The sequence below is a fragment of the Ambystoma mexicanum genome, chromosome 11 (genome assembly GCF_040938575.1).
Source record: "Ambystoma mexicanum isolate Mex_15411 chromosome 11, UKY_AmexF1_1, whole genome shotgun sequence".
Classification (NCBI taxonomy): domain Eukaryota; kingdom Metazoa; phylum Chordata; class Amphibia; order Caudata; family Ambystomatidae; genus Ambystoma; species Ambystoma mexicanum.
In genome coordinates this window covers 185,915,536-185,942,989 of record NC_090934.1, presented here as the reverse complement: position 1 = coordinate 185,942,989, position 27,454 = coordinate 185,915,536, and the positions used below count along the sequence as shown (strand labels likewise).

Sequence of the window (27,454 nt, the reverse complement as noted above, 5' to 3'; positions counted from 1 at the left end):
ACGAAATTAATCAGACCTTTCAACATATTTATACAAAAAAGCATTAAAAATAGAAAGAAAATAGAAAACAGATTATTCTCATAAAAGTTGAATTATACATATAATAACTCCAGTTCAAATATATATACATTCATTCAATTGATCTAAAAGAAAGATTTATGTCCAGCAATACGAACCACCGTAGTATCACTGTCAACTTCTACATTATTGCCATGGACATTAATTTTTAAATGATTCAAATCATTCACAACTGCATATCTCATGGACTTCAAATTCCCATTAAACATTTTCGACCATAGTTCTTCAGAACATAACCATTGATCAGCTTCAAACAGAGGCTTAAAATAAAAAATGTGCAAAGGCAAGAAAATTTGACACTCCACCATAAAATGTTTCAAAGTCTCAAGCATTTGATTACAGAATCTACATGTATTATCATTTTCAGAGATTTTTCCCCATTTATACATTATTTCCTTAGTAGGCCATATGTTTGGTCTAAAACTCATAAAATCCTGACAATGACTCGGATTGAGGGATTGCTGTAAATATTTTTCAACCTAACTATAAACTTTATGTACAAACGGATTTCAATTGAATTTCTGTATATTCATACATGCTGCTCTTGTCTTTATCCAATCCGATTGCCATAATTTGATTTTAGCCTTGTTTGGGTTTTGTATCAATAAAAATTCAGATATGTCTGCACCTTTTAAGATTTTTCTTGCAAACGCACACCAGGATCTTACAAATATTTCATTAGATGATAATAGATAATTGGATAGAATCAAGAGTAAGCCATTATTGTTTTCTCTCAGAATACATTTTCTATACAATGTACATATTTTCCGTTTGTAAATTGCAAATACTGAAATGAGACCCAACTCGTGCCTAATTACCAGCATGGATTCAGACAATGGAAGTAGTAGAAACTTCTTCCAGTATTGATTTTCATATTTCGCCCAATAGGTATAATTTTGACATTTTTTCGATTTGGAACCAAACAGGTTATTTACAATTTGGCTGAGTGACACTCAAACTTTCAACATTTTTATCTATTTACATTGACCAAATTTCACAACCTCTTTATAACAAGAAAAAGAAAACGTTAAATACATTAATAACAACTAATGATAAAACGGAGCAAAATGAATTAAGGTAATAATGCATTCACCGCAACTACAAACTCAAATTAATCATTGCACACTCATTTTTTCTCTTAAATATCATATTCGCTCCGAAATTAAAAATAGAAAAGGAATTGAAAAGCAAGAACCGATAAAACTGAAATACAGGGGACAATTAAAATATATCTATAAGTACACTTCCCATGTTCTTAGATAATTAACAATTTACATTGCCATATGGCCGAAGAAATGGTTTGCAAGAAATTCACCACAGCATAGCTAACTATTTTTGACTCAGTATGTAAAACAACTTCCCACAAGCGTTGAGCAGATAGATTGAAATATTCCTTAAAATAATTTTTTTAAAAAGAACATTTGCCATGACAATAGCTCCAGACATTCCACCATAAAATGTTTTAAGGTTTCACGGGATATATGACAAAAACAGCACAATACATTCTTCATAGCAGATGGTTGCCATCTTGATGTAATTTTATTAGTTTGCCATACATTTGATTTTAGCCTTGTTTAGGTTTTGTATCAATAAAAATTCAGATATGTCTGCACCTTTTAGGATTTTTCTTGCAAACGCACACCAGGATCTTGCAAATATTTCATTAGATGATAATAGATAATTGGATAGAATCAAGAGTAAGCCATTATTGTTTTCTCTCAGAATACGTTTTCTATACAATGTACATATTTTCCATTTGTAAATTGCAAATACTGAAATGAGACCCAACTCGTGCCTAATTACCGGCATGGATTCAGAAAATGGAAGTAGTAGAAACTTCTTCCAGTATTGATTTTCATATTTCGCCCAATAGGTATAATTTTGACATTTTTTCGATTTGGAACCAAACAGGTTAGTTACAATGTACTTCTGTTTATAATATACAATCAGTGTTTCAATGGAGAATTTGCAATATTTGGCTCGAATAAGTCTCATTTGGGATAAAGCCGTATTCTGTTTCACGTAAAGATAATCTTCAAATGGCTTGTCCAGTTTGCAATTATTCACACATATTCCCAGATAGATATATGAGTGAACTACTTGCAAATTTGTATTTTGCAATCTCCACTGATTGCATTTTTGTCTGTTTTTTAAATCAAATGGCAATACTTGGTTTTTTTTAAATTAATGCTAATACAATTTTTAACGGCATACACATCCATTGCATTCAGCATGTTCAGAAATCCAATTGGAGTTTTTGATATGAGAACCATATAATCTGCATAAAGAAGCCAATTAATTACTGACCCTTTTAATTTAATTGGATCTGTTATGAGGTTACGAAAGCCTAGGCGAATGTCAAGAATAAAGAAATTAAACAAGGCAGAGGCCAACAAACATCCTTGTTTAAGACCACGGGTGGTTTCAATCGGGTCTGTTAAATGTCCATCATTACTCAGACGAATTTGGATAGAAGTATTAGAATGAATTCCAGAATCCATTTTAAAATGTGCCAGGGCCAAGCCAAATCAGTAAGTTTTTTTAATAGGAGTTCCGGAGGGACCAGGTCAAATGCTGCTCTAAAATCAACAAAAGCCATGTATATAGGTTGCTTGGTTTGTCTGCTCTGAGCAATAATCGCATTCAGAGCAGTTAAATTGATCGCCGTACCCAGCCCTGGAATAAAACCCATTTGAAACGGGTCACGATGATTTGATTTATTAAGCCAATTATTAAATTCATTTAGAACCAAACGCTCAAAGATCTTTCCCGGACAATCCAGGAAAGCAATAGGTCTATAAGATGTTGGATCGGGAACAATACCATTCCAATCAAGCTCAGATCTGGAAAAGGGGTGCGGTAGATATTGTCAAAGTGAATTATCCAATCACACTCCAAAAACGGGATTAATCTGAACAGATGACTGATATTTGCAACATGCAGAATTCAAGAGCGCCCAGATGCCCCTGAAGATTTAGCAAGGATCTGTTTCAGCATGGCTTCGCCATCACGCTGATATTGTAAGGCGCGCCGACCGAAAAGCCATCTTTTTTACGTATACTTTAGCTGTTTTATCTGATCATAATTATCACTCAAATTCATGGGGTGCCTGGACAACATCTTTATATTCCGTCTTAAATCACGCTTTTCGTTTTTTACCTCCAAGTCAAAACAGTGAAGATGATTAGGGCAACTACCAAGAGCTTTCACGCCTTCAGAAGAAAACATTTGCATTGCATGTATATAGCAAGGGCTGTCAGAGACATTGGATCCCCCGTGGCTATCACTCAGAATTTGCTTGTAACAGAGTAGTTTAGCCCTCGACCATTTTATACGATTACCTGCATTATTTACAATTAAGGTTGTTGAATGATAATTTACAGTTCTAGGTTGAGACAGGGGCCAATGACAGGTCAAAGTTACTTGACTGTGGTCACTCGATACTGTAGATTTTACATTAAAAGATAAAATCTTTGAGAAATAGTGGCTATTAACATAAATGTAGTCCAACGTAGAATGACAGCCCTTGCTATGCCATGTACATCTAGGGGGAACATCTCCCTGATCCACCCCATTCAACATCACAAAATCTCTGTTAGCCATTAGCTTAATCCAACAATGTTCGTCCATAGTTCTAGAAGACACAGATTCAGACAATAAATGTAAATTCAGGTCCCCCATGATGAACGAATCCACAATAGTTTTGTCCAGTAAAAGCTGATCCAATATACCATTGAATTGATCAAAAAAGTCATCTGAGGTTAGATGTTTCTTACCCCAATAAGCATTTACAATGGCACAACACGTTACACCTCTTTGTATTTTTATAATTTGAAAACATGGCGATGGAGATTTATGCCAAACAACATTGAAATTTTTATCCTTGCGAAAAGCCATCATTAGGCCTACCATTGGCCTCCCTATGCGAGCTACAATGGCAGGGACTAAGTATATATCGTAGGCATCCCATACTGGGGAAGTACGCAGCCACGTCTCCTGGAGGACTATAATATCATACTGTAGAAGATCTCTACTTTCGATGTTAATAAAGTGTTTGAAGCCCCTAGTGTTCCAGGAGATGAGGCTGATAGAGGTAACTACATGGGATTGTTACAAACTACCTCCATAATTATGGTGCATCCAAGTATCGTTGCTATTTGAACCAACATTTGGAAGTAAGCCATTTTTGTCCCCAAAAACTCTAGATTGAGATACCCTCGATTTTTGCATCCAATTGGTCCTGCTCATGCGCATTTTGACTTAAAATAAATCCCAGATTGTAAAAAGCAGTTCACGCTAGCAATAATGTATTGAGTATCACCCCAGTTTGAATATACAACCTCGCCTCAGATAGATCAGGCGGGTTAACAAATTCCACTAAGTCAATGTCCGTGGAAGTTAGATCTTCTAAAGCCGTTATTTCGGCACAGATGTTAAGCACACTAGCACGATTCATATCATATCTGGCAAAGGGATGACGACATTTAATCAACAATCGATGATGCTTTTTATATTATCCATGGCTCTTGATGGTGGAGGGAAAGGAACTAGGTTCCCTGTTTTGTGGTAGGATTGACCTACCTTCAGATTTTTGAAGAGCAGGTCTAGTAGGATTCATTGACGCCAGGGCTTCGTGATCGCTGCTAGGCAGCCCCGGTCCTTTCAAAAGCTAATTGACTTTCGGATAGGTGGTTTGGAGCATTTGACTGACTTCGTTGGATGTCTCTTTCTTAGAGATCAACATCAACTGTTTTATTTTTTCGTTCTCCTTGTTGTAATTTATAAAGGAGGCACGAATCTCATCACGTAACTCTTGTAGCGTGCAGTCTTTAGATGTCACTGAACCTTGAACTATATGAAGACTCTCAGCACGCAAGTTACATTGCGATGGCTCGATTTCAGCCATGACCATAGGTATTGTCTGATTGTCTGGGACCATTTGTACTTGTGGATGTTTCATTAGGTTTGAGGCTATAATACAGTCTAACGACTTTGACATAGGAACAGATTTTGCTAATGATGTTGATGCTGCTATCGCTACTAGGTCATCAAGGGGTTGATATACCAAAGATTCCTTGTTTTGAGACTGAGATTCATGATTTGAAGACAAACGCCTTTTTTTTGTTTGCTGCTGTAAGTAGTCTGGTTGCTTTCTTTTTGACATTAGTCCTTTTGTTCACTTCACTAGAAAGTTGATTTACAGTGATGGGGTCAGACTGACCTGGAACACTAAAAGAGGCTATTTTAATGTTAGTAAACAGCGGGGCTAAAGTTGTTGTCAGACCTTTGTTAGGTGGTTCTTTAGTCATAGATGAAGCCTCCATCGAACACACTTGTGGAAGTAAAGGAGCACCGTCAACAACAACACGATTAGGACAGGTAAGTGATTTGGGCGCCTCTGAAGCAGGCTGAATAGAGATAACCTTGTCAGATAGACAAGTCTCAGTCCCTTGACTGAGAACGTTAGTTGAGAGTTTAGGTTGTTGCTAAAACTTTGTACTAATCTCATGCATGATGTTCACATGGGATTGATGAGTAATTTCAATCTGATTTTTTATTTTGTCATCCAGCATCTCATATAATTTAGCCAAGGAAAGAAGCACCATATTCATTGCTGTAAGCGAGTTATTAAGAGCCGGCGCTTCAGGAAAGGAAAATCTATTGTTGTTGAATGTCGCCTGGGGGTCCCGAATGCAATATGGGTGGTTATCCATGGGTGCCTGAAATTGTGTACGCCTAGGTGTAGGTGCTAAAAAAGAGAGGGACCTATTGGACATATTGGGTGAAGATTTGTCAAATAGAACAGGCGATTTATACAACTCTTGCTTATCCTGAACCTCATGTTTATGCTTTTGAGCAGAGGAGCCTTCACTAATTGGCAAACTCTGTCCCCTAGTTCCATCATTGAGGTGTATAAGATCGCCTGAGTTAGAGCAAATATATTGTACCTCAGCGGCAATATGTTCATGATCACTTGATGTGTTCATGAACTTAATTGCCTCATCATCAATTTCACCCATCGTTGTCAATTTGTCATGGGCCATACTTAGCAAATGCTGAGCCTGTACTGAACACAAGGGCAGATTTCCAGGCTCTATGCCGTTTAAGCCTGACGGTAAGTCAATCGTGGCTTCAGGTATTTGAGTTATGCATATATCACCTGATCCGCAAGCCAATGCAATAGAGGCATCGGCTATTTCTTTATTAGGAATGTTTGCTGGTGTTTTGTTCTGCTCTGGTGAGTTCCCCTTCTCCTGAGCTTCTTGTATCTGAGCAGCAACTGACAAGGAGCACAATGACTTTAAATCAGGAAGACTGGTTGTATCCTTAGTAGGTACATTTTTCTTTTTGGAGCCGTCTACTTTACAAAAATTACGAATATCAACGTTCAAAGAAATAGAGCGTTGTTTTTTCTTTTCAAGGTTCTCTTTAACTCTCCTTGCTAAGAATACCTTTTGAGATTACAAAGGAGAGACATTATATAAATCAGAATTAATTTTTGGCATGCCAGCTTTTAAAGACAAACTGGATTTAGAAATAATATGCAGTACTACCTTATCAAAATGAAGAAAATAAGAGTCAGGTTATCAGTAATCAGACTAAAATGCCACCACTAGAGCGTTGATGAAATAAATGATACTTTTACCTCTAGGCTTACCCGTGTACATCAACAGCAAGGGGCACACTAAGAGGTTTATTTTGTAGAGCACTCCCCACTCCCTGTTCACAAGAGGTTTATTTTGTAGAGCACTCCCCACTCCCCGTTCACCATTAACAGTGAACAGTGTACTTAAATGTACTTCGATGTGCGCGCGCAGTTGCGCTGCACACTGGGTAGAATTACACGATGGGAGGAGGGCCAGGAGGCGGGAATTACCCACACACCAATCACTAAGAGTGTCCCATTAAAACACACAGGAGTCAAATATGTAAATTTCAAATCAAAAGACTAAAGCTACGGAGTAAGGCATAAATGAGGCACACGTGGCCGTAATGAGAAAATGTCCGTGATGAGGAGGTGGCCGTAATGAGGAGATAGTGGCAATGAAAACAACGCTCGACACTTCAAGTTTTGTCTTTTGAAGAAACCAATGATTTTTCCTATTTCGCTGATTTGCATTCCCCCAAATTGTATTATTTGGGTCTTTGCGGTGTTAACTGTTATAAAGTTATTTCTTACATATTTACCCAACGCTGCCAACATGATTCTCATGCCTTTAGGTGTTTTAGCTATCAGGACAAGATCGCATATAGCAACCATCTTAAAATATGACCATTCAGTTTAGGCGAGTCGGTCACTAGTCCACTAAAAGATTTATTTAAGTCTGAAATGAAGAAGTTGAAGAGGGCTGAAGCCAGGATGCAACCCTGCTTCACCCCTAGTAATGTCAGTATTGGTGTTGACAGTTGACCACTTAAATTCAGACGTATCTGGACAGATGTTTCAGTATGAAATTCATCAAGCCATTTATTTTTATATCTTCCTCCGTGCCTTGTTTTTTAGAGATTTTATCTTTTTTTCTCTCTTTTTTAATGTCTTGCTTATCTTAAATACTGATACATTGATATTTTACAAATTGTATATTGTTTTATAGGGATGTGACTGGTTTTATAGCTTGCGTCGAATATAACATTTGATGATGATATGTTGTCTGTGGTAGCCCTGTGCTGTTCATGTGGCCTGAAGGGCGTATGGTTGTAATTGTGAATTTCTATGGTTTTGTGCATTCCTACTCTTGTGGAATGACAATCATGGTTTACAGCGTACATGCCGACACAGTTTGGCAGTGTGCGTTATCATTGTGGAATGTGCTGTTGCCTGTCTAGGTAGGGTTTCCCTGTACATTGCGGTACATGTAGTTCTCTCGTAGTGGATTTATTACTTGCTATAGCATTATGCTTTACTGTCATGCTACAGAATTGACCTGCAAGGCCTAGCCCTGTGTGTTGGTGGCTGTAATGTGGGAGATGAGAGGGCAGGCCCTGTATGCACAGGGCTGTGCCAGGGCATGCATTGATTTGTCATTGCGATGGGTGCCTGCAGCCCCTTTCAGGGCCCATTTCACTTGTGGTGCAAGTTTGTAATGTTATGTTATGTTATTTTGCATTTGTATAGCGCCTTATATACCATTGGTATGGTCTGAAGGCGCTGGTAGGTTGAACGCCCTTGGGAACCGAAGTTCGGGTCAGTAGAGAGATTAGAGAGAGTCCAAAGATGCGTTTTCGCACCAGGTATGTGTGCAGCGGGTACGGATTCATGTGGTAGCTGCTTCTTAGCGGTAGGTGTAGTGGTTGAGAGATCAGGAGTATGTGTTCGGTCTGGCCGGAATTATCCAGGCCGAGTGTGGCAGCGTTAGGCCTGAGGAGAAACGCCTGGCTGGGGGGGGGGGGTGAAACCAGCAATGTTTACTTAGAGTGATGGGGAGTGAGCGGCAGATGTTGATATGAGAACAGTTATACCGAATAGTGTCATAGTATCTCTGTGTTCTAGTTGAGTGGTGGTGTAAGGAGAGAGTAAGCGTCGGGTGTGATATGAAGTATGTTCTTTCAAAAGTTCCTTGCATTCCAAAGCATAATATATATCCGTTCAGCATACTCATCCGCTCTATATATCCATCCGCTCCATAAACTCATTCGTTCTATGCGTTCATCCGCTCCACAGACTCATCTGCCACTCATCTGCTCTGCAGTCATCCGCTCCACACAGTCATCCGCTACGTATACTATCATTTGCTCCATATACATTCGTCCGCTCCACACACTCGTCTGCTCCTCAACACAATCGTCCGCTCCACACATTCGGTCAATCTATACACTCGTCCAATCTACCCACAATTGGGCACACTTCTAAATTTAACTTTTCTCAGAGATGCTATTTGGCGCAACTTCAAAATGCAATTGGGCACACTTCTAAATTCAACTTTCTCAGAGAGGCTATTGGGTGCAACTTCTAAATGCAATTGGGTACACTTCTAGATTCAACTTTTCTCAGAGACGCTATTGGGTCCAACTTCTAAATGCAATTGGGCGCACTTCTAGATGCAATTGGGTACACTTCTAGATTTAGCTTTTCTTAGAGAGGCTATTGGGCACCACTTCAAAATGCAATTGGGCGCACTTCTAAATTCAACTTTTCTCAGAGAGGCTATTGGGCGCAACTTCAAGATGCAATTGGGCACACTTCTAAATTCAACTTTCTCAGAGAGGCTATTGGATGCAGCTTCTAAATGCAATTGGGTAAACTTCAAATTCAACTTTTCTCAGAGAGGCTATAGGGCGCAACTTCAAATGCAATTGGGCACACTTCTAAATTCAACTTTTCTCAGAGACACTATTAGGTGCAACTTCAAAATGCAATTGGGCACACTTCTAGATGCAATTGGGTACACTTCTAGGTTCAACTTTTCTCAGAGAGGTTATTGGGCGCAACTTAAAAATGCAATTGGGCACACTTCTAGGTGCAATTGGGTACACTTCTAAATTCAACTTTTCTCAGAGAGGCTATTGGGCGCAGCTTCAAATGTAATTGGGCACACTTCTAAATTCAACTTTTCTCAGAGACGCTATTGGGTGCAACTTCTAAATGCATTTGGACACACTTCTAAATTCCACTTTTCTCAGAGAGGCTATTGGGCGCAACTTCAAAATGCAATTGGGCACACTTCTAGATGCAACTTTTCTCAGAGAGGCTATTGGGTACACTTCTAAATGCAATTGGGTACACTTCTAGATTCAATTTTTCTCAGAGAGGCTATTGGGTGCAGCTTCTAAATGCAATTGGGCACACTTCTAGATGCAATTGGGTACACTTCTGAATTCAACTTTTCTCAGAGAGGCTATTGGGCGCAACTTCAAAATGCAATTGGGCACACTTCTAGAGGCAACTTTTCTCAAGAGAGGTTATTGGGCGCAGCTTTTAAATGCAATTGGGTACACTTCTAGATGCAATTGGGCGCCCTTCTAAATTCAACTTTTCTCAGAGACGCTATTGGGTGCAACTTCTAAATGCATTTGGGCGCACTTCTAAATTCCACTTTTCTCAGAGAGGCTATTGGGCGCAACTTCAAAATGCAATTGGGCACACTTCTAGATGCAACTTTTCTCAGAGAGGCTATTGGGTACACTTCTAAATGCAATTGGGCACACTTCTAGATGCAACTTTTCTCAGAGAGGCTATTGGGTGCAGCTTCTAAATGCAATTGGGTACACTTCTAGATGCAATTGGGTACACTTCTGAATTCGACTTTTCTCAGAGAGGCTATTGGGTGCAACTTCAGAATGCAATTGGGCGCCCTTCTAAATTCAACTTTTCTCAGAGCGGCTATTGGGCGCAACTTCAAAAAGCAATTGGGCACACTTCTAGATGCAATTGGGTACACTTCTGAATTCGACTTTTCTCAGAGAGACTATTGGGCGCAACCTCAGAATGCAAATGGGCGCACTTCTAAATTCAACTTTTCTCAGAGAGGCTATTGGGCGCAACTTCAAAATGCAATTGGGCACACTTCTAGAGGCAACTTTTCTCAGAGAGGTTATTGGGCGCAGCTTTTAAATGCAATTGGGTACACTTCTAAATGCAATTGGGTACACTTCTAGATTCAGCTTTTCTCATAGAGGCTATTGGGCGCAACTTCAAAATGCAATAGGGCACACTTCTAGATGAAACTTTTCTCAGAGAGGTTATTGGGCGCAGCTTCTAAATGCAATGTGTGATGGCACTTGTATGTACCCAGTATCCATGTCCCTTGCCCTCTGCAGCTCTCCATGTAGGCTGGCAGTGTGCTGTTACGCAGGACCAAGGTGTCATGGGTGGAACCAGGAAAGCGGGCGCCACAGTGTGTGATGGTGAGGTGTGCATCATAGGTCACCTGTAAATTCAGGGAATGGTACTGCTTCCTGTTCGGTATACATCTAACGCTGCCTGGGTAGCGCAGTGCAGGGCTGCAGTATTGTGGGGCATGTGGGCTGCCAAGTAAAATTGTGCCTTTGTGGCATTTGTCTGTGCCGGGGTGGTGGGCAGCAAGATGTGATGGGGTGCATGCCACAGGAGTGATATCCAGCACCTGCCCAAGCACAATTGAATATGTGAGCTGTGATGTGCCATGCAGCATGCCAAGAGCGTGCTGGTAGGTGTCTGTAGCTAGGAAATGCAGCTCAGACACAAGCTTGAGCAGCGGTGATAAGGCAGTTTGGATGCCGATTCTGCTCTGGATGTCATAGTGGATCAGGGAGAGTAGTCTAGCAATACTCTCCCTGTTGAGCGGTTCAGAGTTATGGCATCTCCCCCTCTCTGCTCGATGTGGTCTGTGGTGCTGTTTCTGCCGCTGTATCTCAATGTACAGCAGGAGATGCTGCATTTCCAGGTTAGTGACTCCTTTTAGGTGGAGGTAACTGCAATGTTCTTTTGGACGAGTTAGCAACCATTTTTGGCGGTATTATGGTGGTATTCCAACTTGGATTACTGCAAAATTATCGTTTTCGATTATGGCGCCAATTCCGCCGCTGGAAATACCACCAGCCTGATTATGCTGATTTTTGGTGGTAAATCCATTGGTGTTGTTAAGGCCGAGTTAATGGAAATCCCTAATTTGTTTGGAGTGGTAAAAGTGGCGTAACTGAGTTACCGCCACTTTGACCGCTTACCGTCTAACTCGTAATGAGGCCCATTGTAAAGCAACGTCATATTGGGCCGTCTAAGATACTTTTTAACATTATTGCTTTTTTTGGAAGCCCCTCATGGTGGTAAAAGGAATGTGTAGTTCTCTATTTGTAATATGCTAAATCTCAATAGCACATCATTCAGTTCTCAGTCTGGAAAGTAGCAATGGAAATTCATAAAAAGCAATCCAAGTCCACAGTGGGATAAATTGGTGCCATCATTTATCTGAAAAAAGAAACTTAAAACACTTCTAGTAAAGGGGCTTTATGAGGTGTTAAGCACCAATCACCAATGTCTTTTGTTGCAAAGATTGGACACAGGGATTCTTACTTTGATTTTTAAGGCCAACGAGTGTACCTTGCCACTACATACAATTATTTTTCTTATTTCCTTTCTACCTGGATCCTCCTAACCATTTATCCAGAGTCCCGATTTTACTATTTGACATTTTAATGGTATGGCAGCTAATACTTTTTATTTAATTCATGTAAACAGATTCTCCAGTCGTATTAGTTTGATCAATGCTCAAGCCGCCTCATTGAAGAGAACGCTTAATGGTACAATTATTGATCCATCATTATCATTCTGGAGAGCGATTGTGGCCCACTTTGTTGGAACCAGCAGTGAGGCGGGCACACACAGGAGTGGAGTCTGCATGGCATTAAGAGGTGTGTCTATGGCTGAGCTACACCTTCCAGCGTTTAATGTGCGCTTTATACCACTCCTGGTCCTCACACCCCATACTGTCAGCAAAAGGGGGTACAAACTAAATATTTCCTTATTTGCCTCCGTTTATTGGGTGTTGCAAACAAATGAAGCAGAGTCCACCACAAATTGTAGACCCTTACCTCTTGATAGTCGATCCATTGCACATTTAACAATGGCAAGGTTCCTATTTCTCCCTGGCAGAAAACATGTATTTTACTTATTTGTAAGTCCCCCTTTGCCAATATCCATATGTCTTACTGGTAGTAAATATGGAAGACAGGCTGTCACTAAAACACTGCAAATCTAGTAGTATTGTGTTAATTAAAAAAACACAAAATGTTCAGAAGTTCATTGATGTCAAGTGGCTACATTGCTAACAGGGTGTGAATCCAAAAGGAAGCAAGCTGATTTCATCTGTTTAAGTCACATCCTCCCTAGTAGGGTATTGTGAAGAATCCTGCAGTTCCCTCACTAAAACCCTGCCTACAGTCTCCTTGCAGGTGGCCAGTGGAGGGCAGACGCTTCCTGATCCCAAACCTGGGTCTTTTGTACTGCAGGAGTATCACCTGGGGGGAGACAGGGCCCAAGGTAGCAAGGAGATTCTGTGGAATGAGACACAGTATTTTTCCTCTGACTGGGAGGTTCTTACCACTATGCCAGAAGAGGTTATGGCTTATTGTCAATTTAATATCGCTCAACCTCATGTTAAATCTAAGGTGGAAAAACCTAAGGTTGTAACACCCAACCCTATTGTACCAAAAGAAGGAATCCTTTTGGTCCTCAAAAGCAAATGTCTTCCTCAATATCAAGGGTACACTACAAGGAATAGTGAAAGTGCTGTCTTCTCTACCACATCTTCCTCTCATAGAGTTAAAACCTATAGCCCCTCTATTACTAAGGGAATTAAATCTACCCTTAAAAGGTTACAAGAAGTGGAAAAAGCTATCTTTGACTACATGTCGCAGAATACCATAGGGACTGAGATGAAGAAGAGGGCTGAAGAAGCATGTAGAAGTGGAGGACAGGCAATCAGGCCTGACAGCCTTTGCCAGTGTCAGGCAATGAAGATTGCCCATGCTTACAGCGCAGGGTAGTCTTGATTCTATTAAAGACACTGAGGCGAGCATTATGCTCGACTTCCTTTAATACTGCAACTCACAGCATTTCAAAATCTGAACATTTAAGCTCAACATTTTTTGTTTTGGTACTAAACTAGATGAAAAGTTCAATAGTTTAAAGAGTTCAACAAAAACAAAAAAAAAACCTACAAATCCCCATGAGCCCCTTGTCCATGGTAGTCCTAAGGCTCCCACTGACCACCAATCAGAGCCTGGGGAACAGTATACATAGTCTCTGATCTGGGCACTTTCCTCTTTCTTTTGGCAGCAAACCTCTGCCCGAACTCTAAACATAACAACTTCTCAAACCATTCTGACACTTCCGCGTCTCTTCAGCTCTAACTTCTCAATGGGGAGGGCCAGGGCCCGCAGGGATAACTGATCGTAGAAGTCCGATCCAGGAGTAACAAAACTCGCTCCCTTCTACTCCTAACATCTCAGGTCGTCTTTTGCTCGTCTCCTATGAAAAATAAAGAACGAAATTATGAGGGTGGGAATAGGGCAGTGAGTTTCTACATTATAAACATACATGTTGACATCAAACTCTTTGCCGTATTCTGGCCGGGATATAATGCTCGCCTTTGTGTCTTTAATAGAATCAAGACTACCCTGTGCTGTAAGCATGGGCAATCTTAATTCTATGTCAAGACAGAAGGCGAGCATTATGCTTGTTCAAAGCTCTCTACCGCACTATTAACCATTTGAGAGACAGGTTTAAAATAAAAGGTCCTAAAGGTTGCCTCGGTAGACCAGTCGGCTGACTTCATAATATCCTGTAAGGACACTCCTGCTGCGAATGCTCTAGAAGCCATTGCCCCTCTCGCAGAATGCGTGCCAAATCTGGATAAATATATACCTGCCCAATGCATAACTTCTCTGGCGCATCTTGCTATTGTGGCTGTGGCTAACGCGTGATATGGCATTCTACGCGCTATAAGCAGCTGGGATACTCCTAATGGCCTCACATTGGCCGTTGCTAGTTCGTAATCCTTTACGAATTGCGCTACGCATATCTTCTTGTTCTCTGAGAAATAGGAGTAGGAAACTATTCTTGAATCGCATTTTGTTCTTTTCACTATGCTGAACGCTACGACTTCTGGGTAGAAAATCTTTCTGTATATTTCTAATGCTTTAACATCAGATACTCTCCTACACGCCACTAAGCAGAGCAGCATTGCTAGTTTCCCCGACAACTGGGACCGTGAGAGGTTGCTATTGTCTGGCCAGCTGAGAAATAACTGAAATATTTCTCTGACGTCTTGGAGCCCTGAGTATTTGGGCTCGGGCGGCTTCTGGATCTTAACTCCTTTAAGTAAACAGACTACTGCGGGGTGTTCTCCCAAGGGTTTGCCCTCTAGTCTATTATGACCCGCTGATATCGCTGATCTGTAAACTCTGATTGTCCTGTATGCACAACCGTCATGGAATCTGTCAGGTAGAAATTGAGTACCTGGACTAAAGGAGCCGAAATGGGATGAACACTGCGTTCTGTGCACCAGTCGGACCAATGGTTCAAATCGGTGCCATAGCTCCGGATGGTGGAAGGCGCTCAGGAGTCTCTGATGCAGTCGGCAGCGAGCTGCGAAATGCCTGTTAATTCCCATCTCTTCCTGAAACCCTGCAAGCTATTAGGTGGAGACGGGCTTCTACTATTAGGGGGTGAGGCTGGCCAATCGGGCCGTGCAGAAGGTCCCGGCTGTGGGGAATCATCCTCGGGAAATCATAAGAAAGTTCCATTGCTTCTGGAAACCAGGCCTGGGACTTCCATGGCGGGATTACTATCACTAGCTCTGCTAATTCTGTGCAGGCTTTCGCTGAGACTCTCGTTAACATGATGAACGGTGGAAAGGCATAATGGACTGCTCCAGTCCACTGCTGTAAAATGGCGTCCGTCCACACTGCCCCAGATCTATCCTCCAGCTGAAGTGCCTAGGAGTCTCTGCATTCAATCTGGACTGAAGATGTCTAGGGGACCCTGAATCTTCTGCAATTGCGCAAATATTTGTGGGTGAAGCTTCCAATCACTGGAGTCCACGAGATATCTTGAGTTCCAGTCTGCTACAATGTTCTGTTCCCCTGGTAAGTATTCTGGCAATATCGTTATGTGATGTTGTAGGCAATGGTGCCAAAAGTCTTCTGCTAGTTCGGCTAACATTTTGTATTTGGTCGCTCCTAGCTTGTTTATGTACCGAACCACCAATATGTTGTCTATCTTGAGTAAGAAGCAACAGTTTGCTTTGCCTTTGGTAAAAGCGCACACTGTGAAAGACCCTGCAAGAAGTTCAAGACCATTTATTTGTAACAGCAATTCTTCTGCTGACCATTTCCCTCCTGTTTCTATGTCTCCACATCTGGCTCCCTAGTCAGCTCTGCTCGCGTCTGACTATTATCATATCTGGAGTTTCGCCGAAAATTGCTTGGCCATTCTAAGCTTCCATGTTCTGGAGCCACCAGCGAAGATCTGTCAGAGCGTCTTGGGCTAGGGTAACTAATTGGTGGTACCCTACTCCTCCCTGAAGGTGTTTGATCTTGAGCCTCTAAAGGGCTCTGTAATGGAGAGGGCTGGAAAAATTGCTTGAATCGAGGCCGCTAATAGACCCACTATCCTGGCTAGAATGCTAAGCGAAATAGTCATCTTTGCAATGACTGACCTGATTTCTTTGTTGATTGTTTTCACTTTGAGAGTCAGGAGCATCCTCCCCATTCCCATTGAGCCCTATGGGGGCTCAAATAGGAATGGGAATGTACCGGCTCCAGGTCCTGCGAAAGGGAATTACTGGGCCCTCCAAGGTCGGAATGGCCCGGTAAGTACCCTTTTGCGGGACCCGGACCCGAGTTTGGGGGTAGCCATGCTGCTAAAATCGGCATGGCTACCTCCAAACTCGTAATGAGGCCCATACTGCGCGTTGTGCCCAGCTACCTAGGATCTGAGCATCCACTGGCGTTCCGGTATCTTTCGCCCTTTCGGCTAGATCCATTATCTTAGCCAAGGGACCGGCCAGTAGTTTATCTTGACAACCCCCCAAGCACGATCAACGCCTTTGCGAATATCCCTGGCAGTCTTTGTGACAAATGTTACCATCTTCGGGTCGAAATCAGGGTTATCTGCAAGCTTCCCGGGTAGATCGGGTCATGGACATTCCGCTCTCACTCTTGAGAGAAGTTCCTTTTCTAGCGGCTTCCTGGTGTGCTGAGACATGTACAGGGCCACTCTAGGTGACAGCAACCACTCTGACGATTTGGGGTGCCAGATAGCCTCTGGGTCGAACATGTCACCCACATTATCTTCTTCTTCCGGAGCCGGGTCATTATTACGGGGTTCTGTGAGGGTCGCCTCCTCCTCCTCATTCCCTTCATCATCAGGGAGAATAAATTCTGTCTTCGTCCCCCAAATTAGTCGTCCATGGGGTAGGTGGTCGTGAGTGTAGCACTGTCGATTTCATCAAGTCAAGAAGGCCTTCTTGAGCCTGCTGACTGGATCGACCACCTCCTGGGGTGCTGAGTTAATCCCTTCTTTTTGGCTCTGGGGGGGTCGAAGAGGGCGGCCTCTTTCGAGCCTTCTTACACCCCTCATGGTCAACCCCTGTACAGGGATGTCTGGCTGATGTCCCTTTGCCTGGACTGACTGCCTGTCTCTTTCTGGAAGCTTCTTGGTCAGATCTCTGTTTGGCAACCATAGCTTCCAGCATGTCCAGTCGCTGTGTGAGAGGCTGCACCCCCTGCGGCTTGAGAGAGGGAGTCTCCTAGGACTCTCAAACTAAGAGCTACATCTGTATCAGGCTTTGTGGGCTCTTCTGCCCACTCATCCTCACTCCACTCTGGGTAGGTAGACTGAGATAGCCTTGAATCTTTATATTGAGCCATGTGTGCCTGGGCAGCTTGGCAAAGCTAGCTGCATGGGAACAATCAGGCTGTGCAGTGTCAGGTCTGGTTCAGTGGCGATTGTGGGAGAGTGAGAGTTCTGCTTGAATCTGTTGTTTTGGAGTAGTGTTATTTTGCCTTAACTACTATGTTACAAAGTGAGAGTAATAACCCAATCCAACATGGAGGAGAGGGACTGGGAGGTGATTGGTCCAGGTAATCACTAGATGAACTTGGTAACATTCTAAACTGCCTTTCATTGTCCAGTATGTCCCAGGAAGGTCCTGTATTTTAAACTCTCCCTTCTTGAACTAAATAAGTTTATTCAATACAGTTAAATATGTTTTCCTACTCTTCAGCTTGATGAATCAGATTAACTCCTGCGTGGGACAAGACAACCAGAAGCATCCGGTGGGAGCGTTTGTTTTCTTACTTTGAGAAATTGTTTGGAGAAGCTTTCCTCGCAAGTAGATACAACTATGATTCTGTGACTGTCTTAAAAGGCATTAATGAAATATGAGTTACTTCTTAGTTTAGGTATTTAGTTAGGAAAGGTCTTTTGAAGTAACATACATGCAATTTGACCGACTAAACACTCTTGAAAAGTATTTCCTGAATGTGTTTTAGTCTTTGACATTTCATGTAGATGAAATTCATTTTAAAGAACATTAAACTTATCGTTACAGAGGTATTGAGTTAGTGAGTTTGGAATCTAGACTCCATAGCGATTTAATGGGTGTTCATTATTTTTCGGGAATAAATGCGCATGTGTCAGAAGTTAGCATTTGGAGGAAACTCTGAGTATTGTGAAAGTCAAGGTTACGTTTGCGCAACATTTTGACAGATATTTTTTTGTGGTGAATTCGCTTTTGATTTCAGTCTAGTTATTTCGACATTGCAATGAGCCGCGCGTGCTCATAAATTGAAAGCGTTGAATATGAGCTAGTCTCTTTAGAGCATGCGCGATGACAGTCTAATTAAGGTCAGGCATTAAACAATGAGCATGCGCGAACATAGAATACAAGTTAGTTTTTTAACGCATGCGCGATGACTAACATTCCTATGTGGGTCAGGAATTAAGTTATTTATGCGCGTGCGCAAATTTAGTTATTGTAGTGTCAGTGTTTAATTCCAGAAAAAGAGCTGACGGACGCTTGTGAGACCGTGTTGATTTGTAATCTTTAAAAGCTGAGCAGGAAGTAGAACTCAGGTTAAAGTATTTTTTTCGGGTTTGAATATTACTGTGATGCTAGGAGTAAATCCTCGATGTTAAAGAAAATCCATTCAAAGTAACATCACATTCATTCACTCAAAAGTGACTTTATACACTAGTCAAGAAATCTCTTAAAAAGAACAACAAGAGAAGCAAGCACTAAAACACAGACAATAATTCTACTTCATTTTCACATATTCAAAAGTTACTGAGAAGTGATGACAGCAAGTTTGTGACTCTTTTAACTGCTGGTGAATAACTTTGGACTAAAAGTCACTCAAAGGAAGTCTAAATTGTATTTTCTTAAATATAAGATATTCAAAAGACTTTCTGAGCAAGAAAGAAGATTCTTTTGGAAGTTCAATAATTATAATGACTGAAGAGTTTAAACACAGCACATTTGTTATCCTCTGAGCAAGTTGCAGAGGATGCACAGGTATGAAAAATCTCTTTGGGGGTTTCAGTGAAAACCAGTGAAATTGATGAGAGAGTAATCATTGTTTTCTATTCTCTTTCTGCAGATTGTTGCCTGTATGAAGAGAGCTATCTGTGCCGTTTGTTATTTTCTCCACTTCCCCTTTCCCTTGAGGGGGTTGGAACTTCAGCTGTAAGTTAGAACAGTTGTTGCTCACACCTTCTTGGGAGACTGTGGGGTTCAGCAGCCTCTGCGGACCAAAGAGTTCAGGACCGGACATGCAGCGGTTCTGTAAATCTTACTCTCTCTTTCTTTTTTTTTGTTAACTTTGAGTTGGTTACCCTCTCTCCTGCTGCAACGTAGCGTGTCTTGTTCTCTCAGTTGGAACGTTAGTATGGAGCGTTGAAGCGGGGACCCAGAGGATGTCGGGAAAGGCGCGATTTGCAGCCCGATCCTCTGGGTCCTAATGCTGTCTCCTTTGCTGCCGGTGCTAAGGGGCACAGAGAACGGGAGAGAAAGTGGGAGGAGAAAGCGGGGCCGGCTGCCTGATGAGGGCGCGTTCACTCTGAGGAGGTTGGAGCGGTATAACTCGGGAGAGATCTAATAGATTGGGCGCGTGGGAGCACGCGTGAAATACGAGGACAATCCTTTCAATAAAAATAAAACAGTGCAACCAACTAAACATGCTAGCCCCGCTAGGGTCAACATTCATTACAATATCTCTATTCTGAAGTAATTCCCACAGAAACACGTGACAGCAAAATATAAGGTGAAATTCACTTATCTCGTGAGCTGCAGCAAAAGGAACGAGGAAAGGACCCATATCAGAGACTATTTATATTGGACCCCAACTCTGATAGGTGGTCAGTGGGAGCCTTAGGAATACGATGGACAAGGAGCTCATGGGGATTTGTAGTGTTTTTAGTTGAACCCTTTAAACTCTTGAACTTTTCGTTTAGTTTAGTAGCAAAACAAAAGAGGTTGAGTTTAAATGTTCAGTTTTTGAAATGTTGTGAGTTGCAGTATTAAAGAAAGTCAAGCATAATGCGTGCCTCCTGTCTTGACATAGAATTAGCAGTAAGGGCCTGCACCTGAAATCAATTGCCCTACCTAAGAGGCATAAAAGGCTGCAGCAGGAAGAAGGAGAGAGGAGCTGGAGCAGGAGCAGGAAGGCTGGCAGAAGTAGCAGAAGGAGAAGAGCAAGGATGGCAGTTCATGACGAAGTGTGATGATTTACGGGACGCTGGGATGTGGCGACAGCATATTTCACCTGCAAATTTGGTTCTTTGTTCACAAACCCTGCCTTGCCGTGGCTGCACTGAGAGAGACGTGCTGAGAGTGAAAGTCTTCCCAGGTGTGGCTAGTGGCTGTAATTGCAGAGCCGTGACCGTGCTGAAGGCTGAGGCCCGTAGCAAGAAGTAAGCCGAGGGACAGAGGAGTGCAGGAGACTCCCAGTTGGTGTGGCCGGACCGGAGACACCCATGCTGCAGAGGGGTGTGGGTCCCAAGTGTGCCTAAAGCCATTGTAGAAGAAGAAGAAGTTGGGAAGGTGAAGCAGTCCACAACTTCAGTGTTCCTGGAGCCGGTGAGTGAAGCTTGGCGTTCAGTTACACTCTTAAACCCTTGCTGGTAATTGTTACCAGCTCTAAAGTGGCTTGAGTAAGAGCAGAAGCGAGTAGAACCTGTTTGTCATTGTGAAAGCTATTCTTTACAATGGAAATGTATCACACGCACTTCTAGTAAAGTTACAGTGCTCGCATGTGAAGAAACGCCTTTCATTTCCCATTGTCGAACTTTTAAATGTTATCGGAGAGGTCGCAGGGAACACTTTCTAAAGTACTCCGAAAACTCTGAAGCGACTTTCACATGTGTTACAAGATCTTACAGCATCACAGGATGGTCGCGTATGACCTATTGTGATTCCTTAGTGGAGTAGAAAGTCCTTCCGTGTTAATATGTGGGACTACAAAACCTTAGACGCTTAAGGTTGAAGATCTACCTTAAAGAGTGGTTGTGTATGCCTAAAATTGATTTTCCTTTGAAGACTGAACCTTGTAACCCTAAGAACCAATGGGCCTCATTACAAGTCCGGCGGTAGCCGTGCCGTTAAACCGACAGGTTGCTGCCAGACTTGCAGTATTTACCGCACCTGGCTTGCCAGAATTACCGGGGGATTACGACCCCAGCGTTCCGGGAAGTCAGGCGCTGGTAAATGTTAATCCCCATTCCCATTTGGGTCCCTTAGAGCTCAATGGGAAGGGGGAACACAGAAGCACTGGCACCGTTAATAACGGTGGCGGTGCTTCCATGTAGGTCTGCTTACCGTGGCCGCTGTGCCCGGCAGGGTCCCACCTACCCGGTATAGCAACTCCGGCAAGCAGACCTGTAGTGTGCCGGTCCAGTAACAACGGTGCTGGTAGGCTTACAGGCACTGTTGTTACCGGACCGGCACAGTTATAATGGGGCCCAATATCTTTTAAACACAGAACAGTGTGTACAAATCTGGGGAAGGGAACTGGGTGCTTGGAAGCAGATTGAGCAAATAACCTGTAATGCTAAGACTGTTGAAGTTGGGAGAAAGTCAGTCTGGAAGCAGAGGCACGTTATCCTTGGGGGCAGTAAGGCAGACCGAAGAGGCAAAGAGGCTGCCTTTTTCTTGGAGCATAGGAAAGAAGAGTGTCTTGCCTACCTGTAGAGGTCGAAATGTCTTGTCTTTAAAATGCCTAACCATTCTAATTTATAAAGTTGAAGCAGAAATACCAGAAGTGTGGTTGTGTATAATACTGTCAGTATATGTCACATTGAAGTTGTTTGAAGTAGTGGGATACTGTGGAACTAAGGAGTCTGTTTCCATCGCAACAGTAGTAGAAGGGTGATTGTTAAGAGGAGAACAACAACCCAAGAGGAAGCATCCTGACAATTATACCAGAAGTACTGCAGAGGGTATGAACACCTGTAGAACTATAGAAGAAGTAGCTAATCTATTCTCTGAACTGTGGCAAAGCAATCTTGGAAGGAAGACATCCAGGATTACCATTGGTGCTATTTCCTTGGCTGGAATTAGAAACGTATCTTTTCAACTAAAAACTGAAGAACTGTTACCAACGGAGTTTTGTTTGGTGAACTTGTATTTCATATGGAACTTACAAGAACTGGTTCAAGACTTTACTCTTCCGTTTGAACACAGGGAAATTGACGTTGAACAATCCTGGGAAAGGGATTTACCCAGGACAGGTGAAGGACATCCACATTACTGGTTGTTTGTTATTCATTAATTTATGTCGTTGATTATTTACTTTACATGTTTTGTTGTTTAGTGTGAAGGTAAGTTTGTTTCTGTTAGGAGTGATTCCCCGAACTCTTAGACTAGGTAGGGAACTCCCTGATAGAGTAGGTTTGGCGAGGATTTATTTGCATTTTTTTCTTTTAATAAAATGTTTAATTCTGAGAAACATACAAGCGGTTGTCCGCCTCGCATTACTGACCCCTCACAGTATGTTGTTCACCAAAACAAGCTTCCCACAAAAGACTTTACATTGAAATAATGAACATGTTTCTGATTACTAACGCAATGCTTTACTTTTATTATTGTCTCTCCCATACAGATTTTGCACATTGGCCTAACAATTTGTAAATAAAGTACAGTGTTCTACATATTGCACCGTGTTTCTGTATGACTATGGCCCCTGATGTGAGGATGCCTGATGTGTCCCCCATTGCATGATTACAGCTTGCACAATTTATACTTGGAAATGTTTAATTTTAATTGGCTGAAACCTTTATTTGGGCATTAATATATTTTTTTATTCAGGAGCACATACCAAATACTTTTGTTAATCTGTGTGCCTTTTCTGATTGCCATGGGTGTGTTTGGAAATATATCTTTAGCCAGTAGTATTTAATAATTGGAATAATGATGCCGGGGTATTACTAAAAGTGTAGGGTGAGAGAACCAGGAGTCACATTAAGCTCCATAGATATTATAGGGAATTATATGCAACATTGAGTGATGGTCCCAGCACTGCAGCAGTTATTTACAGGTGAATGTGTCTTGAAATTCGTTATCCATCAAGTGAGTCTCTCTCATGCTGCACTAAGTTAGCGAAGGACCCTAATAATGTGTGGCCAGCTTGCTCCACTCAACAACCTAGCTCACCATATCTTCCTCTATTTAACATGTATTTGATGAACACTATCAAAGCGACCTCTTCCCAGAGTCAATTTGGTAATTGATCTATGAGGTTTTATGGAAGAGATAAAATGGTGATAGATAAATGTTCTCAAGGTGTATTCTAACTGGTGTACTAATGTGTGGTTATTTTACCATTTCTATTGCATCATAACAACGACAGCAATGACAACAGGAGCAGAAATAGTAACTACAGCATCGATTACAGGTAACTACAGATTACCCTTCATAATTGTCCTGAAAGTTCATGGTGGCAGTGATGTAGATGATGGACGGTGGAGGCAGCTGGGTAGGTAAGAAAGAGAGATTTATTAGGCCTTAAACTGATCAAAAGTGGAGCCCTTGAGAGGGATAGGCACGAAGAAGTTGACAATATGGAGCAATGGCTGGATAGTCAGAGTTGGATGGAATAGTGGTGAAACTTTTATGACATAGCTGGAGGAGGAAATCGGATGAAAAGGATCATGCTGTCTCCAGTCGAGTTATAGAAGAATGGACTGACGGAGGTCAGTGCATAGGAAGAAACAGAGAGATTATGGGAAGTTAAAGGAGCATGGTGCAGGGTCATAAAAAGTATGGATAAATATGAACAAATGGGCAGGGGCTGGGGAGTATGAAATGGTGCATCGACGTAAGAATAAATGATTGGTAGAAACAATAAAATACACATTGAGAATCGCCGCCCGCCACTCTGCTCCCCGCCACCCGGTACAGCTGTACTCCTCCTCTGTGCCCCTCTGTGTCCTACCCTCCCCGCTGTATATCTGTTCTGTTGTTACCTCTGAAAAGCGCTCCTTTATGCATCTGTACTGTTGTATACCTCTGTACATTGCTCCGTTATGCATCTGTATTGTTGTATACCTCTGTAAAGTTCTCCGTTTCTTCTCGAAGCTAGGTACGTGCTCAATAAATGCCATAATAATGATAATCATAATTAATAAATATGGTTGTCTATGACAGTGTCATCAAAAGAATCAACGCACACAGCAGCAAGAACAACAACGATGACAGCAGAACCATCAACATTATTAGTTCCAACAACAAGTCTCGCAGGTAACTGCAAGTTCCATCAGATTATACTTTGTAAGGATGATGATTGTTTATGGTGCTTGGAACTGTAAATGTTGGGTGCTGGAGACAGCAGATTATATATGGGTGGTGGGCTTTGGATCTTAGTATGGAAGTGAAGTCAGTTTGACGGCTAAAGGTGAGAGGCTTGATGAGCCTATGACCAAATGAATAGTGGAGCCAATGATGGGTTAACAAAGAGAAGCAGTGGGAGGCTTTACAAAGATGAACAAATGAAGGAATGGACGGATGGCCACAACTAGCTGGATATGCCATGAATTGATCTATAAAAGCAAGGACAGATGTGGATGAATGGGTGTAAGAAGGGAGCGACATTTCATTGATGGTCACAACTAGAATGCATATTGGGCATATTTGAGAAAATCAAGAGCAGTACCACCACTAATGAACCTGGACATAAGAAATGAGAGCACGTCATCCCTGCCCTGATTCCCATCCACTGACTTGATTCAGAAACAAACTCTGTCTGAAATCCAAATGCATGGCCCAATCTCTCTAGATACTCCTGCGTCCCTATCCCGGAGGCAGTTTTCCGCCCACACCCCCAAACTCTGGAACAACATCTCTGGCACCATCTGAGGCTTATTAATTGAAGAAAGACATCAAGGCTCTGCTCTTCTCCTGCGATCCGAACTCCATTTTGATTCTCATGTTTTCCTGCTTTGGGTATTGTTACGGTCCATATCTTGAGCAACTTGTGCTGTGAGACAAGTAATATTGTAATATGCACAATGCACATGTTATACATAAATAAATAACCTGCAAGAGACTCCTGATGCTGAAAGTTACCGTATCATTTTCTATCACTTTAAACAAGTATAATCTTGATAACAAACTGATTCTGATTTTAAGGTTTGGATCTGGTTGAACGAAACACTAAGGGCCTCATTACACGGACGGCGGTGGACCAAGGTGCTATTAGCACCTTGGTCCATGCCGGTAAAATACTGGCACCGCCTTGGAGGAAAGGGGAATTACCGCCCTATTCCAAGGTTGGTAGGGCGGTAATTCCCCCTTCCCCCATTGCCCTTCCCCATTCCCATTTTTGTCCCATAGGGCATAATGGGAATGGAGAAGGTGCTAATTACGGCACTGCAAATTGTGGTACCATAATTAGCACCCTGGTCCCTTTGCGGGTTGGGTTTTAACGCCTGCAAAAAGCAGGCGTTAAAGTCTCCAGCCCGCAAAGGGACCTCGTAGTAAGGCGGTAAGGGTTAACGGTCACCGGTACCATTAACGGTGACCGTTAACCCTTACCGCCGTCCGTGTAATGAGGCCCTAAATTCCTTCACAGATTTTGCATTCTTAGGAGACAAGAGAGTTATCAATAATTCTCAGAGTACCTGACCACTTCTAGCTTTACAAATGGGAAAAGTCAAAGCAGCAACCAAGCCCCCCATTCCCATACCCACAGAGATCCATTTTCTAGTTATAAAATAATGAGTGGTATATGCGTGACAAGAAAGTGTTTTGTGTTCTACCTGAGAGGTCTAATGTTATCATCATTTGTATATGGGCATGACTTGTACAAAACACACACACACACACACACAAGGAAGCAGAGCATGCATTACCCTTGGACCCCACCATTGTTGCAATCCTCACTTATGATGCTTACGATGATCCTCCGAATATTTTCACAGGAGTTTTCTCTAACCCTTCCCTTAATTATGTAAGGAGCAGCAGCGACCCAGGTCCTCCTGATTGTTTTGTTCTGTGAAACAGATGGGGTGCAGCTGGGTCGTGTCCATTCCAGGAGCTTCCAGCCCACAGTTGGTATGCAGTGGAGAAGGGGGAAGAGAATTGGTGGACTACTGGCCCCTAAGGATCCGGCAAAGCCAAAGGTTTGAGGGGGCCACATTGACCTCTTAATAGAAACAGAATGTACAGTTGAGTGCTAGGGGATGGAGCGTATCACAGACTGTCTTCAGGAATGTGACATCATGAGAAGGAATGCACAGGACCTGGGAAGAATGCGGGCATGCTGGTTTAAGAGACGTGCACACCAGGTAGGTAGTGCAGTGGTTCTGCTTGGAATTTTCTGAAGGTTTCTCTAGTGGCCATGCAGTCCTGGTCTCTGCAGTATGAATGCTGAATAGAGGCAGAATATGTGATCCCTTTCCTGTTCCTCAAACAGGGAACATTTCATAGAATCTCGGCACAGACCTGCATACTCCAGGCGTAGGAGCAGGACTAGCTTGAGGCATGTGTGGAGCAGGCATTACAGGGACACTCTGTTACCAGTCTGCTCCTTCCACATTCATTTATCATAGGGGGATCGACTTTCTCCATCCAAACACCCATCATATGGAACTCTATCCCTTCTAGCATTTGCCGCATTGAATACCACCTCATCTTCCGGAAGGCATTCAAGACCTGGCTCTTCCCTTATGCATCTTGACAGACCTAGTCCAACTCATGGGTTAACTATCGCCCCCAGACAGGCAAGTAAGGGCTTCGATGAATCATTTGAGGAGACAAGACAATACTGAGTACCAAGCCCGCTCAGAAAGTATTCCAGTCGATCTGCATGATATGATCTGCATTAATTCATCGAAATTACACACCAGCCATGACTCCCGGGTACGTCTCACACTCATCTCAATGGAAGATAGCTGTGTCCTTCCCAGGGCATGACCACCCACCTGCATACATCTGCAACAATCCACTACTGGTACTCACATTGCACATCTCCTCCTTCACTAGAATGCATACTAAGTCCCACAAATAAATGTGGTCTAGCTGGGTACACAGTCAGTCTCCTTGACTCGCCTACTTTCCAGACAGCCCATCTCAGCACCCATCCACTAGCCAGATTTCCATGGGTCGCTAGAAAGGACTTAGTCGCCCCTACCTACTTTCATACTGGCTAAAATGAGCCCACATATTATAAAATTCTCTTATTAATTCTCATACCTCAGACTTCAGTCCTTCAAGGGCGTTCACCCACAGCGATTTGAGGCCATACCAATGGCACTAGGCGCTATGCAAATGCCATATAACATATGAAGATCTATGGTTGCCCAGATTACATTCTTTATTTCGTAAAGCTGCTTCATGAGAGCAACTCAGTCCGAGTGAGGTTGAACGGTGAGGGGACCTTAACTGCCCCGATTGCCAGCTGT

The 27,454-nt window shown here is 42.5% G+C and overlaps 1 protein-coding gene across 25 annotated transcripts in view; it reads left to right on the top strand.

The window, feature by feature from the left end:
* The window catches only part of LOC138503201 (mucin-2-like), a 1,598,433-nt gene that overhangs the window by 496,824 nt on the left and 1,074,155 nt on the right, over positions 1-27,454 (top strand). For 22 of the 25 annotated variants that reach the window (XM_069622776.1, XM_069622767.1, XM_069622768.1 and 19 more), the window contains 2 exons: positions 23,404-23,448; positions 24,201-24,293. The exons of 1 other annotated variant lie outside the window; for it this stretch is intronic. In XM_069622776.1, the coding sequence (XP_069478877.1) occupies positions 23,404-23,448; positions 24,201-24,293 (138 nt within the window). The remainder of the gene's footprint in view (positions 1-23,403; positions 23,449-24,200; positions 24,294-27,454) is intronic. 2 more of the 25 variants (XM_069622774.1, XM_069622764.1) reach the window with 1 other exon arrangement.